Raw genomic sequence first — 15326 nt, forward strand, 5'->3', positions numbered from 1 at the left:
TCCATTCGCAACGCCAAAGCGAACGGCGAACGGCTTGCGAGTACAGTGACAATCCCCCCCCTCTATTTACATGAAATGGTTTCGTCCATTCGCAACGACCACAGAACCCCCCCCTCTATTTACATGGAATGGTTTGGTCCATTCGCAACGCCAAAGCGAACGGCGAACGGCTAAATCGCCATAGCTCGGTAAGTACTTGTCCGATTAATTTCAAACCTTGAAAAGGCACATCCTCGGGTCCCCAGCAATATACCTGGCAAGTTTCAAGTATATCGGACCGGTAGTTGTCGAGAAATCGTTGTCGCATACACACATACACACACACATACACACAGAGATTAGTGGAATTATAGATAGATAGCGCTTTTCCAGAAGCCCAAAGGCACTTTGACAGAGTGGAAAACATAATGCATAACAATACATGAAAACAACAATTGCAAAAAGACAAGAATCAATAGGGAAATATTTAAAGCAAAAGGAGGGAGAAGGAGAAGAGATAGTCAGGGGTTAAATGCTGTGGGTTGAATGTTGAATGCAGTGTTGAACAGGTGGGTCTTTAGTGATGTTTTGAATGTGGTGAGTGAGGAGGAGTCTCTGATGGTGTGAGGTAGTGAGTTCCAGAGGGTGGGAGCAGCGATGGAGAAGGCCCTGTCCCCCCAGGATCTGAATTTGGTCCGGATGGAGGGGGTCAGAAGGTTGGTACCAGCAGAGCGGAGGTTGCGGGTGGGAGTGTGTCTGGAGAGGAGGTCAGCCAGGTAGGATGGCGCCAGGTTATGGAGGGCTTTGTATGTCAAGAGGAGGATTTTGTACTGGATTCTCTGGGGGATGGGGAGCCAGTGAAGCTTGTAAAGGACGGGGGTGATGTGGTCACGGGTCCGGGAATGGGTGAGTAGACGGGCAGCGGAGTTCTGAATGTATTGGAGTTTATTGGTGATTTTTGAGGGTGAACCATAGAGGAGGCTATTGCAGTAGTCCAGACGGGAGGTGATGAAGGCGTGGATGAGGGTTTCTGCAGCCGTGGAGGAGAGGGATGGACGGAGACGGGCAATGTTTTTCAGGTGAAAGAAGGCTGACTTTGTGATCTGTTTAGTGTATTTGTCGAAGGGGGAGGGGGAAGGGGGAGGGGGAAGGGGGAAATACAAAGGACTGATGGACAACAAGGGCCTAACATTGAGAGCTCCTGCCAGTTTTTACCTCTGCCAACGAAGGTGGACGGAGGTTATGTTTTCACCCCTGTTCGTCTGTCTGTTTGTTTGTTTGTCTTTGTGTCTGTCTGTGAGCAGGATATCTCAAAACGTTATGGACGAATTCAGACGAAATCTGGGGGATAGGTTGGCTGGGTGACAAGAAAGAGCTGGTACCGATGGTTCAGGTACCGATGCCGATCCGGCCTATCAGTGGGATAGAAAACCGAAATTGTTCATCCTTTACAGAGGTATGCACACTACCGAGTCACGTTCTAGTTACCTCTGCTACCAAAGGTGGATGGAGGTTATGTTTTCACCCCTGTCTGTCTGTCTGTTTGTTTGTCCGTTTGTTTGTGAACAAAATATCTCAAAAAGTAGTGGATTGATTCGGACGAAATTTGGCAGAGAGGTAGCGTGTGTGACAAGGACGAAATGATTCGATTTTGCAGAAGATCCGGATTCGGATCCGGCTTTAAGTGATTCGTCACCATTGGGAGATAGGGCCAAAAACTACACATAGCGGGATATCTCAAAAAGTTGTGGACGGATGATTTTTATTAAATGTGATTCTTTATTGTGATTTTCTGGTCTACTCTGGGATACAAAACGTAAACTGTTCACCTGCAGAGGTATGCTCTCTACTGAGTGCTGTTCTAGTTTACATTACTGTATTCATAATGTGCAGTTTGTGGGTCTCTGAATAAGTGCTTAGGTAGCAGAGAGGACAACATGGAGGAGGAAAATGCAGCTCATTTCTTCGAGTGAAATATATCATAATGTTCATCGCTTGTGATGCTTAACAATCAACATGCGGAAACAGATTCACTCTCTTAAAAGCTGCAACGTGAGAGAAATGCACGGCACACAGTCTTGCCCGGACTCTTATTTCAGCACATTTGCTCACACCACCTCTATCTTCTCATCCTTTGGCCCAGCTTGGCTCTAAGACACTGCCGCTTTGGCCCCAACCTACTCCAACTCACTGTCTGTGTTGCGACACTGGTTTTAATAGCTAATCTGCTCACTTCGGGCAGCCCTGCCAACGCTAGGGAATCCTAGATCCAACCTGGCTTCAAGGGTCTGATTCTTTTGTTCTCCAGCAGTTTCCAGAATTTTCCATACCATTACACAACTCTTTGCCCGCACCTATCTTGCGGCCATTGTCTTAACATTACTCCCCTCCCCTGGCCATCCCCGTTCTTCCCTAACATTAGTGTGTGGATCTCTCCTTCCCTCCATTAATACTTTGTGAAGTGGTGAAACTTCCGTGCACAACTGTTACACCTCCATTGGGTTGTAAATGACTAGTTCCTATCGCAGGAATGTTTGCACAGCAGCCTCAAAACGATGAATGGTGGTTTCAAGGGTTAAATATTAGGTCCCTTACATTCAATGCACAGTGAGATATGAATGAAAGAAAATAAGGATATATGAATATATGAATGATCGTTTTTGTTTTTTTAAAGGCCATTTTTCCTGCTAGAGCGGGGGTTAGCCTTGCGGGCCCCATGACAATCATGGTTCCCTGTTTGAGGCAATGTTTTTATGGCCGGATGCCCTTCCTGACGCCAACCCTTGGTCACGCTGCGCTGACATTCTGGGGTTCTTAGAGACTTCTTTCAGCATCTTGCGGTCTGCTCTCAGGCTGAACTTGCTGGGGTGGCCTGGCCTGAACAAGTTGGCAGTTGTTTGGAATCTTCTCCACTTGTAGATGATCTTCCGGACAGTCGAATGATTGATTTCAAATTGTTTGGAGATCTTTTTCAATCCCTTCCCAGACTCGTAGGCAGCTATAACCTTCTTTCTGAAGGCCTCAGAGAGCTCTTTTGATCTAGGCATGGTGACGCCGCACACTTCAACAACAAATATATATGAATACTAGCCGAAACCCGTGGAACATCCACGGAAGGGAGGATGTGGTGTATGGATAGAGTGTACCATTATGGATGGCATAGGGGATTTGCTTGTCTGAGTAAGAGTTACGAAGAAAGATGAGAATGAAGAGTGCGTATATGAACAACGATTGCCGACACCGGCACAAATGCATGCTCTGGATTGTCCAATCAGCGGACGGCTTGCTTCGCCTTCGCCCAGCAGACGCCAATACGATGGCGTCATAAGATGGCGTTATAAGATGGCGTCGTATCGGCGGTTAATCGGATGCTTTTGGGCCCCAACGTCGGCAAATTCAGATTTTTCGAGTATGTCTGTACGTGATAAACAAAGAGCGCGGTTCGTAGATCGTAAATCCATTAGTGCCGTGGGCATCGGGTCACTGGGTGCGGCGTAAAAGGGATAACAAAGTCGAGTCCTTACGCTATTATTATATAGATATAAGGATGACATCTTTAAAATGAAAAATATATATTATAATCTCATCCAGAAAATGTAGGAAGCAAATGTGAAAGACTAAATTCTCTATACTTCCTCACGTAAACCTCTACAAATCATACAACACGTGATAATGCATATCACCCTCACTTGTAACAACACTTGTATGCCTTTTTGTCATGTAAACATTCTTTTTAATAACAACATATTATAAACACTCATTCATTCTGAAAGTACTTTGAAACTGACACTTGAATATAACGAGCAAGTTGCCCATGCTCAGATAGGATTCTAAACCGGGTAGAGATGGATGCGGAAAAATGCAAATGGCGTCTTCGGTCATCGAGCCGGCTGGGAGCAACAACTCACATTTATTGCCACATCTGATGCAATGTAAATGTTCTAATGGCAGCAATGTGCTCCATTTGAAACCGTTTGTTTGATAAATGCAGCTTTTTCAGGCCTATGGTCCATAATAAAAATTTGTATTGGTGTTAAAGCCAATGACCAATTAAAATTAATAGTAGGATGGCCTTATTAAGTTTTCCTGGCTGATTGGACTGATTGGGTGGAGTTTTCATGGAAAATCTTCCTCCAATCAAGAGTGATTCTCTGTGGCTACGTTGCCACTTGATTGGAGGAAAGTATTTAGCTCATCTACTCAGGGAATGAGAGATGCAAACTTATGTGGATCATACTTTATAGATACTATCTGTAGATTAAATTGTCTCAGGAAAGAGGACGCAATGAAGTATGACTGTTTTAATTTGATTATTGGTAATTTTTTCAGATATGGTTTGGGGAATTAGGAGCATCATCATTTTGAGTGAGGAAATGAGGAAAGTTATTCTTTATTTTTATCCCCCTCCTCCTCTTCCCTTTCTGAGGCTGTTCATAAAGCCCTGTGTGTACAAATCTGAGGCTGCTATTGCTTTTCAGCAGCATTAATAATTGAATTTTTTTTTTATCTCAGTGTCAGAGGGACCCGCGCCTCAATGAGATCCTCTTTCCGATGTACGACTGCAAATGGGCGCAGCAGCTGATCAACACGTACGAACCTAACGAAGACTTCAGAAAAAACGGTACCATATAATCGGAAACATAATAATCAAGTGTCTTGTACTTAGAAATCAATTCAGGATGGAACGTCACTCATTTATGAATGTGATCGCACTATTTAGAATTAAACTTTTTTTCTGACAAGTTAAAATTTTCCCTGCACTCGGATAGTGTCAGCCTTGCTCTCCTGCTTGATTGTTATACTTTTTGAATCATCATCGTTTTTCAATATATTTCGCAATATGAGGCCTTTTATTTATAGTGAGCACTTTTTGTTCTCGCTTGTCAACTACAGGGTCGCCTGAGTTTATAGTGCCCTTGGTAGTCAGTCATGTTTTGTTGGACATGTCCTCGCATAATTCCCAACCCTGTCGTATTCTGATTCGATTAAGACCGATTTATTGTGTTTTATTACTGTAGGTAAAGCCATCTATCAATAACTATGTTCACTCGGCTACAACACAATAACAACGGATTATGTTCAGATTCAATACAGAATGGAAAATGTTCCTCGCTTGTAATGCATAGCTTGCAATGGCCTCAAGTTGCACTTTGCACTGGAAATGCTGAGAGTGCTGATGAAATGAACTCCGTTATTTGAGTTTTTCTGAAAGCCTCTACAAATTATGTCTTGTAAAATGTTTTTATTACAGCATGACAGGAAGACAAATTTTCTCATCTGGTTTGATGCAAAACCAGGAAACAACTAGAACGTCACTCGGTAGAGCGCATGCCTCCATCAGGCTGAACAGTTTACGTTTTGTATCCCACTGATAGGCCGGATCTGCATCCGGACCTGAACCAAAATCAAAAAAATCGGCTCGTTCTTGTCGCCTAACCAACTCATCCACCAATTTTTGTCCGAAATGGTCCACCACTTTTTCTAATATGCTCAGATATACTGTTTTTGGCCCTGTCTCTCATTGATGACGAATCACTTCAAAAAGTTTTAAAATATTGTATCCAGATCCAGATCTTCACCAAAATCGAATCAATTCATCCTCGTCACACACCCAACCTGTCCACCAAGTTTCGTCCGAATCCGTCCATAACTTATATTGAGGCATCCCGCTCACAGACAGACAAACAAACAAACCAGAAATATATACTACATATACGTTTTAGCCCGATCACTCAATGGTGAAGAATCCCTTTAAAAAATTCTCTCATCGAGATCCACATTCAAATCCTCTTCAAATTTCAAGTCAATTGGATGAAAATTAAAGATTTTAGGAATCAGACCTGTTGTCCATTTGCTCTCAAAAATAGTTAGTGGTTGAGTTCAGTGACCTGATATGCAAATCTTGTTCAAATTTCAAGTCAATCGGATGATAATTGAGGATTTTAGAAATTCGACAAAGTTGGTGACCTTTGGCCTATTTTGACCTATTGACCTCAAAAACAATAGGCCTCTTGCTTATGACCAACTCTACCATCTGGTGAAGTTTCGTGAAGATTGGAGTAAAAATGTGACATGTAGGCTGTTGACATACAAACAGACAAACACACAAAGAGACAGGCGTGGAAACATAACTTACATCCACCTTCAGTGGCAGGAGGTAACAAAACATCCCTTGTGAAATTGTCTTTACTAGGGCATGCCCGTACTATATCTATATCTAAAATTATATCCCCCCCCTCTATTTACATGAAATGGTTTGGTCCAAAGCGAACGGCTTGCGAGTACGGTGACAATCCCCCCCCTCTATTTACATGAAATGGTTTGGTCCAAAGCGAACGGCTTGCGAGTACGGTGACAATCCCCCCCCTCTATTTACATGCAATGGTTTGGTCCAAAGCGAACGGCTTGCGGAGTTTGGTAAAGAAATCGCCATAGCTCGCTAACTACTTGTCCGATTAATATGAAACCTTGAAAAGGCACATCCTCGGGTCCCCAGCAATATACCTGGCAAGTTGCAAGTATATCGGACCGGTAGTTGTCGCGAAACAGCGGTCACAGACAAACATACATACATACATACATACAAACATACAAACATACAAACATACAAACATACACACAGAGATTACTGGAATTATAGATAGATGGTGACAGATTCCTTTTTGAGACCACATCTGTTATGACACATCACATCTACATTACATCGACAATGCAATTACAATACCCTGCAAATCCTGAGTGAATGTGGATGCTTCACAGCATGGACATTAAATGTCGGTTAACTGTGAGATATCCATGCTCAAGGAAATACAGGAGGCAATGTCTGGCCCATTAGGCTTGTAGCTTAGCCATCAATATCCTAGCACTTCCACCTTTTGAGGTTTATGTTGATATACACAGCTAATCACAAGAGTGTGGGATTTGGCCATGGTGGTTTTGTGTTTATAATTATACCATAACATATTTAACTTCCACAACCTAAAATGCAGATAGAACAACTGACGTTACTTCCCAATTTGAAGGACTAACTCCTTTGAGATAAAGCTAAACCTTTAGTCGGGCTGGTAGGATGGCCGATAGGTACGCACACTAGCCTCTAAGCTGTCTAGCCTGGGTTTGAATCTCGACCCAGCTGTAAACTGCCATCCTGGTGTTTCACAGGCAGGGTGATTCGTCAATGTGTGTGTGCCATCCGTCGGATGGATGTCAAACAGGTGTCCTGCCTACCGGTAATAGTTTGTGGACGTCAACGATCCCATGGTGACCTTCGTGAAGAGTAGGCAAGCTATCGCCGGCACCGCAAACAAATTACAAATTCCTGCCCGAACTACTGATAGGAAAGCAACAGCAATCCACCCAGTATAACCCTCACTCAAGAAGCTGATGTGGCAGCACCGACGTTCTGCGAAGTGTATGGTACAGGAGAGAGAGAGAGAGAGAGAGAGAGAGAGAGAGAGAGAGAGAGAGATAGAGATAGAGATAGAGAGAGAGAGAGAGAGAGAGAGAGAGAGAGAAAAAAAGAAAGAAAGAAAGAAAGAAAGAAAGAAAGAGACTTTTTATTACAAAAATACAAGCGAGTTGGTGAAGATACTATTCAATACAACCATTCTGAGTATTGCGCTGCAATACATGTCCCCTACCGGCAGTCTGTCGTCCAGAAAACTGTTGGAGAAATTACCAAGGGTTATTTACCCACAGGTTCTGAATCGTTCCCAATCACTAATTACCTCAGGACGGGCTCACCTGTGATTCGCACTCGGGACTTCGATTTATACACCTTGCAGACAGGTCAGCAGAAGCACGAGAAAATAAGTTGTTGATAAAGAACCTTTCGAGTCGCTAAATATCAGTAAGTTATTATATTTTCCGGTTCACGATCAATGATCGATGTGTATATATATGTTGCTCGGCTTGGCTCCGCCCCTCCGGAAAGCGCGCGCTGTGTCGTGCTTTTGACGTTCGCGAGACGAGGCTGAGGGCGCACGGTGCGGCTTGAGGAGAACTCGAGAATAAACAAGAGATATCCATTTTTAAAATATTTTCGTTTAATTAACGATATCTGCCAAACCGCGTGCCCTATCACATATTCCAAAAGGACATTTTAGTAGACTGACATACTGAACAGATCTGTGAAGTTTCCCCTCGATTGGATCAAAAATGACGGAGGAGTTCGGTGTTAAAGGTTCATGTTTAAAAACGTCATAACTCTGAAACCATGTGAGGCATGACGTCATGCTCGCTGACTTTTTTGTTCGTCATGGGTATCGGATTCTGCCTGCAAAGTTTGGCCTCGATCTGTTCAGCCGTTGCAGAGAAAAAGGGTTTTTTGTGTTTTCATGAAAAACAATATGGCGGCCGAACCACGTGACCTGTGAGGTCATAATTACCATTAAAATATTCGACAGACCCAGTCCCCCCTACGGTGAAAATTTGATCTCAATCGGTCCTATTATTGCAGAGAAAATCTTTTTTAAAGGAAATTAAAACTTAAAATGGCACTGAGTTAAGGATCATCAGAATTATCAGAATTCCCAAAGTTCAAAGTGCCATAACTTTGTCAAAAATGATCGAAACGTCGTTTTGAAAGTGAAGTTCAAAAATGAAGTTCGAACCAATCAGCAACGATTTATGTTTGTTAACGTCTTAACGTTATGTTAACGAATCCCTGGTGTTGGGCTAGCGGCTAGGGTGCCGGCTTAGGATACCAAGGATCCTGGGTTTGAATCCCGGTCGATCGCTGAATTAACGCCAGGGGGGTTGACTCAGCCTGTCATCCTTCCGAGGTCGGCTAATTGAGTACCAGTTCACTGGTAATTCCCTGTTTGTCGTTAAAGGCGGCAAAAAGGGTTGGCGTCAGGAAGGGCATCCGGCCGTAAAACATTGCTTCAAATAGGGGACCGAAAAACAACAACAACCACGGTTCCCGAAAAAGGCCAACCCCCGCTTTGCGGGGAAAAATGGCCTCTAAAGGTGGTTATTTTTTTAATTATAACGTCTATGCTCCAAGCGATAGTACAGATGGAGGAACTTTTTTTAATCAGTCCTTTAATTTCCTGAGACACCTCTCTTCTGATACGTTGTTGTGCTTAGGGGATGACTTTAACTGTACTTTAAACCCAACTTTCGATAGGAACAATGCAGAGCCACATCCAGCTTCAAGTAGGCCTCTTTCCAATATAATTTCACGGCATGACCTCAACGATGTATGGCGGAAACAACACCCAAACCTGCAGCAATTTAGCTGGTGTCGGGTTTTACTAAATCATCTTTCACTTGCTCATCTTGATAAATTATATATTCCTAGCTCTGCTATCAATCTTGTGACATATACAGATATTGTCCCTTCTGGTTTCTCTGATCATTCTTTGGTAAAACTGTGTTTTTCTTTTCCTTGTTTCAAACGCCGCACCTTGTATTGGTCTTTTAACACCTCCCTTCTGAGCGATCCTTTCTTTACATCATCCTTTGTGGTTTTTTGGGACAAGGTTGTGTATTTCCAACATCGTTTCCTAAATCTCTGTCAGTGGTGGGACTATGCTAAAGCGCAGATCCGTGTTTTCTGTCAGCAATACAAAACCAATTGCTCTCAAAGTAAACAATTATGTATTGATGCCTTGAAACAAGAAATTCTACGATTGCAGGAAGGTGCTGAGGTCCTTAGTGATGAAAAACGGTGTCAACTCCTCTTTGAAAAACAAACTCTGCTTGAGGAATTAATTCAAGAAAATGGTATCGGTGCCTTATGCTTCAGTCACATTTGGCTCGACGGCCACTAGCATTTCTATGGCGGCCGCAGTATTTCCACGGTCACACAATGTAGCAGTCACATATGTTTTTATTTTTCGGGTAGCCGCACGGGGTATTTATAAATTGTGAAGACCGAAAACGTGGGGGTGCCGTACGGTCTTTGATTTGATGTCGCACGGTGACCTTAGGGCGTCCCTGCGGCGGCCATAGAATTTTCAAGGCAGACGCAAGGTAGCCCCAAGGTGCCCGCAAGGCGACCGCAGGGGGGCCCTAGGGCGAACGTGCGACCAGACGGACGGTAACGAGTGGGTATATATACCAGTTCTTTTGCATATGTATAACAGCACTTACAGTTGTCATGGCTACGGCTTGCCGAATTGCTACGGCCACCCTAGAAATGAAAAAAGTTATAACTCCAAGCTATCATTCCACGGCGACCCCTACGGCCTGTAAAAGATAGCCATACGCCCTTGGGCCACCTCAGAAACTCTGCGGCCGCCGCACGTTTCTGTCAATTTAGGGGGGGTACGGCCGCCGTATCCTAGCCGTAGAGCAAATGTGACTGAGGAGTAAGTCAGGCTGAGAGTGAATGGTTTACTGTCCTCAGACACATGTTGTAAAGATTTCTTTCAGTTTGAGAAGACGACCAAGGCGAGCCAGCAAATGCTTAGTCTTCGGGCTAGTGATGGGCATATTCGTAGTGATAATACGGAGATTGTTCATTTTGTTCGGTCTTATTTTGAGAATGTGTTTTCCTTTAAGCCTAATGATGTGCCTGCAATGCAGAATATTACGACCAATTTACCGCAGATAGATGAGCATCAGCGGCATGTCTTGGATGAGAACATTACTCTCGGTGAACTTAAAACTGCGCTAGATGACCTTGCTGATCATAAGGCTCCTGGTTTTGATGGGTTACCAGCTGAATTTTATAAAACTTTTTGGGACATGCTTGGTCCTGCTTTGCATTCAGTGTTTGTATACAGCCTGCGTGAGGGATTGTTACCCCTTCGTTGTCGACCTGCAGTTGTTTGCCTTATCCCTAAGAAAAACGATCTGCAATTGATACAGAACTGGCGCCCAATTTCTCTTCTCTGCACAGATTACAAGATTTTTGCCAAAGCGCTTGCTAACCGTGTAAAGACTGTTTTAAGCACAGTTATACATCAGGATCAATCGTACTGTGTTATGCACAGATCTATGCACGAAAACATTTTTTTGGTACGAGACCTGTGGGATGTGTGTGCATTTCAACAACAACATACCGGTCTCTTTTTTATTGACCAAGAAAAGGCTTTTGACTCTGTTAATCATGAGTATTTGTTTCACATTTTAAAGCAATTTGGTTTTGGGGCATCTTTTATTTCTTATGTATCCTTATTGTATAATCACATTTTTAGCTTGATCAAAATCAATGATGGTCTCTGTTCACCTTTGCGGATTGGGAGGGGAATTCGGCAAGGTTGTCCCTTATCTGGAATCTTGTACTCTCTTTGCATTGAGCCCCTTTTGATTCGTTTACGATCTTCTCTTATGGGATTTTCAGTGACTCCATCAGAAAATCCCGTTATCATTTTGGCCTATGCTGATGATTATGTGTTGCTGTTCGCAGCAGTAATGACATTGCTCTGCTATTTGAGTGCCTACGGGTCTACTCTCGAACATGTACAACGCAAATTAATTGGTCCAAATGCAAAGCAGTTTGGGTCGGCGGTACGCCACCTTGTGCCCTTCCAATTCTCCCTATGAATTTGACATGGGGAAAAGAAGCTGTGAAATACCTCGGTGTTTATCTTGGAACCCCTGGTTTTGTCAAAAGGAATTGGGATGGTTTGCTCCACAAAATTAGCAATTAATTAAACAGATGGAGAGGAATTTTGTCGACCTTGTCTTTTCGAGGTCGTGCCCTGGTCATTAACAACCTGGTGGCCCCTCTCTTATGGCATAAAATGATTGCCTTGCAGCCACCTGCAACGTTGGTGTCGTCAATCCAAAAATGTTTACTTGACTTCTTTTGGGATGGCAAACACTGGCTAAAGCCAGAGACTATTTGCCTTCCACTGGCAGAAGGAGGTCATGGGCTTGTGGACATTCTTTGTCGGGTGATGGCCTTCCGAGTCTCCACAGCTCGTCGTTTTATATTTCTGGAGGCCTTGCCCTGGAAATCTACTGCAAACTGTATATTAAAACAGGCCGGCAAGCTAGGCTACAATTGTGGACTCTTTTTCATGGAGCTGCAACATGTCGATGCTTTGCACCTCCCTGACTTTTACCAAGATGTCTTGCACGTCTGGCGGTCCATTTCAGTAACTCGGCAAATGGGGACGTACAACAGTGAAAGGTTCCTCCGGGAACCCCTTTTCTACAATGCCCTTTTTCCTGCTATTCCTCACTCACGTGCTTTTGTGCAACGTTTTTTGAGTGCTGGCGTGAAAACGACTCGGGACCTTCGTGACTGTAACAGGAACAGTTGGTTCTCTGCAGGACATCTTCAAGTAAGAACTGGTATCAGATCTTTGAGGAGCGTCGCCAAGGTCCTACAGGAAATCCTGTGTGTTTTTAGGCACTTGGGCCTGAGCTCAACCGCCAACATTGGTGACCCCACCATACACCACCACAGATCTGTGCTAGCTCTAGCCTGCCGGCTGATAGCACCACAACATCTATCTTGTTATCCTCATCGCCACTTTCCAGCAAGGATAAAAAGAGACGATCGTTTGTGTATTTCAATCCGGTTTCCCTCGTTACAGCCGGTTTCTTTTGGGGCTCGATGGAAAGAGAAACTGCCTTCTGGGTCTCCCTCCCATCCGCAATGGTCTGCAATGTATGTTTCACCGATTGTTAAAAGGACTGGTGATATTGCTTGGAGACTCGCCCATATGGTGTTGCCCTCCAATGTTTTAGTACATCGTTTTAATGAGGATAATTCAGTGGAATGCCCTTTTTGTATGATTTCTGAAGACCTTTTCCATGCTTACGTAGATTGTGCAAGACTCTCTCCCTTCTTTGGTTTTTTATCAACTTTTTTAATCGTATGAACTTTTCTTTTTCTACATGGGTTTTTATTTTTGGAATACCACTTAGTTACAAAAAACGCTCTGAGACTGCTCTTGCTAATTTCTTAATTTCTATTGGAAAATTAGCAATCTACAAGACAAGAAAAGCAAAGCTCTTGGCAAATGCTGATATTTTATGTGATGTGGTAATTGTGTTTAAGACTCTGGTCACGGCAAGGTTACGCTTGGAATTTTATTTTTGCCAAATGAAAGATGATTTACAAACCTTTGTGGAAAAATGGTGTGTAAAGGGTGGGTTTTGTAAACTTGATAATGGTTTGTTAAATTTTTTATTTTAGTGTTTGGTGTTTTTATTGTTGTTGTTCGGCTGCACATGTTTGGAATTGTAGTGACTTTATTATTTGCATGACTTGTATGGTTTTCTTACCTTTATAATAAAAGAGCTTGAAAAGTCAAAGTCTCTCTCTCCCTCTTCCTCTCCCTCTGTAACGTATTATTCTGACTTGTATTTGCATTGTTGTTGTGGTTTATCGGACGCGCTTATTCGTCAGACACGAGTGAATCATCACCGCGTCAATAAACGCGTTTTCCGCTTCCGGCACGATGGAGTCTGCTTGAGTTCGTTACATGGTGTCAGAAGTTCGTTGATATTCACGCCATAAGCCGCCTTTCGTCTCCATAAATATGGCATCTCCGAACTTTGATCATCCCTCGATCGACTGGGCGAGTCTGGATCTCTACCAGGAGTTTTGCCGGTTCAGAAATCACGTCAGTTTTGTCTTGTCAGGGCCGCTCGCAGACATAACGAAGCCTCGTCAAGCAGGATGGCTCGGAACGTGGATCGGCGAACAAGGTCGTCAAATCTACCAAACTCTATCTTGGGAGGAAGGAGAGAAAGACGACCCGCAGGAAGTGCTGAACAAATTCCAGAACTATGTGCAGCCCAGAAAGAACAAAAGAGTTGCCAGACACCGACTGAAACAAAGGCGCCAGCGGAGTGGTGAGTCTTTTGATCATTTCATAAAAGATCTGAGGATAATTCTCATGGATTGCGATTACCAAGCCCCAGACGACATAATCGTCGATTGCATCATTGATGGCAGCCATGATAAGAGGGTCCAAGAGAAATTACTCGATAGGGGTGAGGAGCTCTCACTAGCTAAAGCTATAGAAATTGGCCAACAGCTAGAGCTCTCGCAGAAACATATGAGAATAGTCCGAGATGAAGATGCTCTCATCTCAGCCCTCAGATCTGAAAACGAACGAACTCAGCACCAGACTCAACGTTGTAAGAGCAAGCCTGATAGGCATACACAAGCCACCGAGCTGTTCAAAGCTGAGAATCGGTTTCGGAATGACGGTCCCTGCAGCAAATGTGGCCAGTCAGTGCACAGGCAAGCCAAGTGTCCAGCAATTAATTCTAGCTGCTCCTACTGCAAGAAGCCTGGTCACTGGTTTGCGGCGTGTCGGAAGAGACTGCGCGACCTAAAGTCCCTTGATGAGGAGACCAGTCTAGATCATGTAGATCTTCCTCAAGAACTCGTCAAGGAATCTGAAATTTTAAGGATCTCCGCTCTACAACCAAGCATCAATGCGGCTACTCATGACAAGTGGGCACAGACCGTCACGTTGCTGGGTCAGCGGACTCGGTTCCGGATTGACACGGGTGCAAGGTGCAACACACTAACACTCAACGACTACCAGTTAGTCCAGCACCTCGCAGGCGATCTACAATCGTCGCATAAAGTTCTTAAAACATACTCGAACCATACTATCCATCCTGTCGGTACCGTGACACTCCCTCTCTCTCACAAAAACAAGACCGTTAGAGCCAGTTTTGAGGTCATTGACCTCGATCAGGAGAATGTAATGTCAGGCGCTACCTCGGAAGCCCTAGGCCTCATTGTCAAGCTCGATAAGTTGTCTCTTGTTCAGCCTCTAGTCAATGTGTCTCAGGAAGCTGTAATCTCTGAGTTTCCAGAAGTTGCCAAGACAACTGGAACTCTTCCCGGAACTTATCGGATCAAGCTTGTAGAAGGGTCACAGGGAGTAGTTCACGCTCCTCGCAGACAGCCTGCAGCATTGAGAGAGCAAATAGTTGACAAGCTACAAGAGATGGTCACCGAAGGTCACATCGCGAAGGTAGAACGACCGACTGAGTGGGTGAGTTCCATGGTAGTAGCTCTTCGCAACGGCAAAGTCCGCATCTGTATAGACCCCAAAGACTTAAACAAGTGCACAAAACGTGAGCACTACCCAATGAGAACTGTTCAGGAAGTTTTAGCTCAAATCCCTGGAGCCAAAGTATTTTCTGTGCTTGACGCCCGCAGTGGGTTCATGCAAATTCGCCTTGACGAGCCTTCTTCATTCTTGACCACGTTCAATACACCTGTAGGGAGATACCGCTGGCTGCGTCTCCCTTATGGATTGAGGTGCTCGCCGGAGATATTCCAGCGAATCATGGACCAGATGCTAGAAGGGATAGAATGGGCAACAGCGGTAATGGATGACATTTTAGTTGCTGGTCGTGACATCACCCACCACGACTGTGTACTGAAGCGAGTTATGCAACGAGCTACAAGT

At 44.1% G+C, this 15326-nt stretch overlaps 1 protein-coding gene across 3 annotated transcripts in view; it reads left to right on the forward strand.

The window, feature by feature from the left end:
- Positions 1–15326, forward strand: part of LOC137426586 (1-phosphatidylinositol 4,5-bisphosphate phosphodiesterase beta-4) — a 305980-nt gene that overhangs the window by 161560 nt on the left and 129094 nt on the right. For all 3 annotated transcript variants that reach the window (XR_013623650.1, XM_068115242.2, XM_068115243.2), the window contains exon 11: positions 4492–4600. Coding sequence is in view for 2 of the 3 variants with exons in the window: in XM_068115242.2 (XP_067971343.2) it covers positions 4492–4600 (109 nt within the window). In the remaining variant the exon portion in view is untranslated. The remainder of the gene's footprint in view (positions 1–4491; positions 4601–15326) is intronic.

The sequence above is a fragment of the Myxine glutinosa genome, chromosome 5 (genome assembly GCF_964187855.1).
Source record: "Myxine glutinosa chromosome 5, kmMyxGlut1.1, whole genome shotgun sequence".
NCBI lineage: Eukaryota > Metazoa > Chordata > Myxini > Myxiniformes > Myxinidae > Myxine > Myxine glutinosa.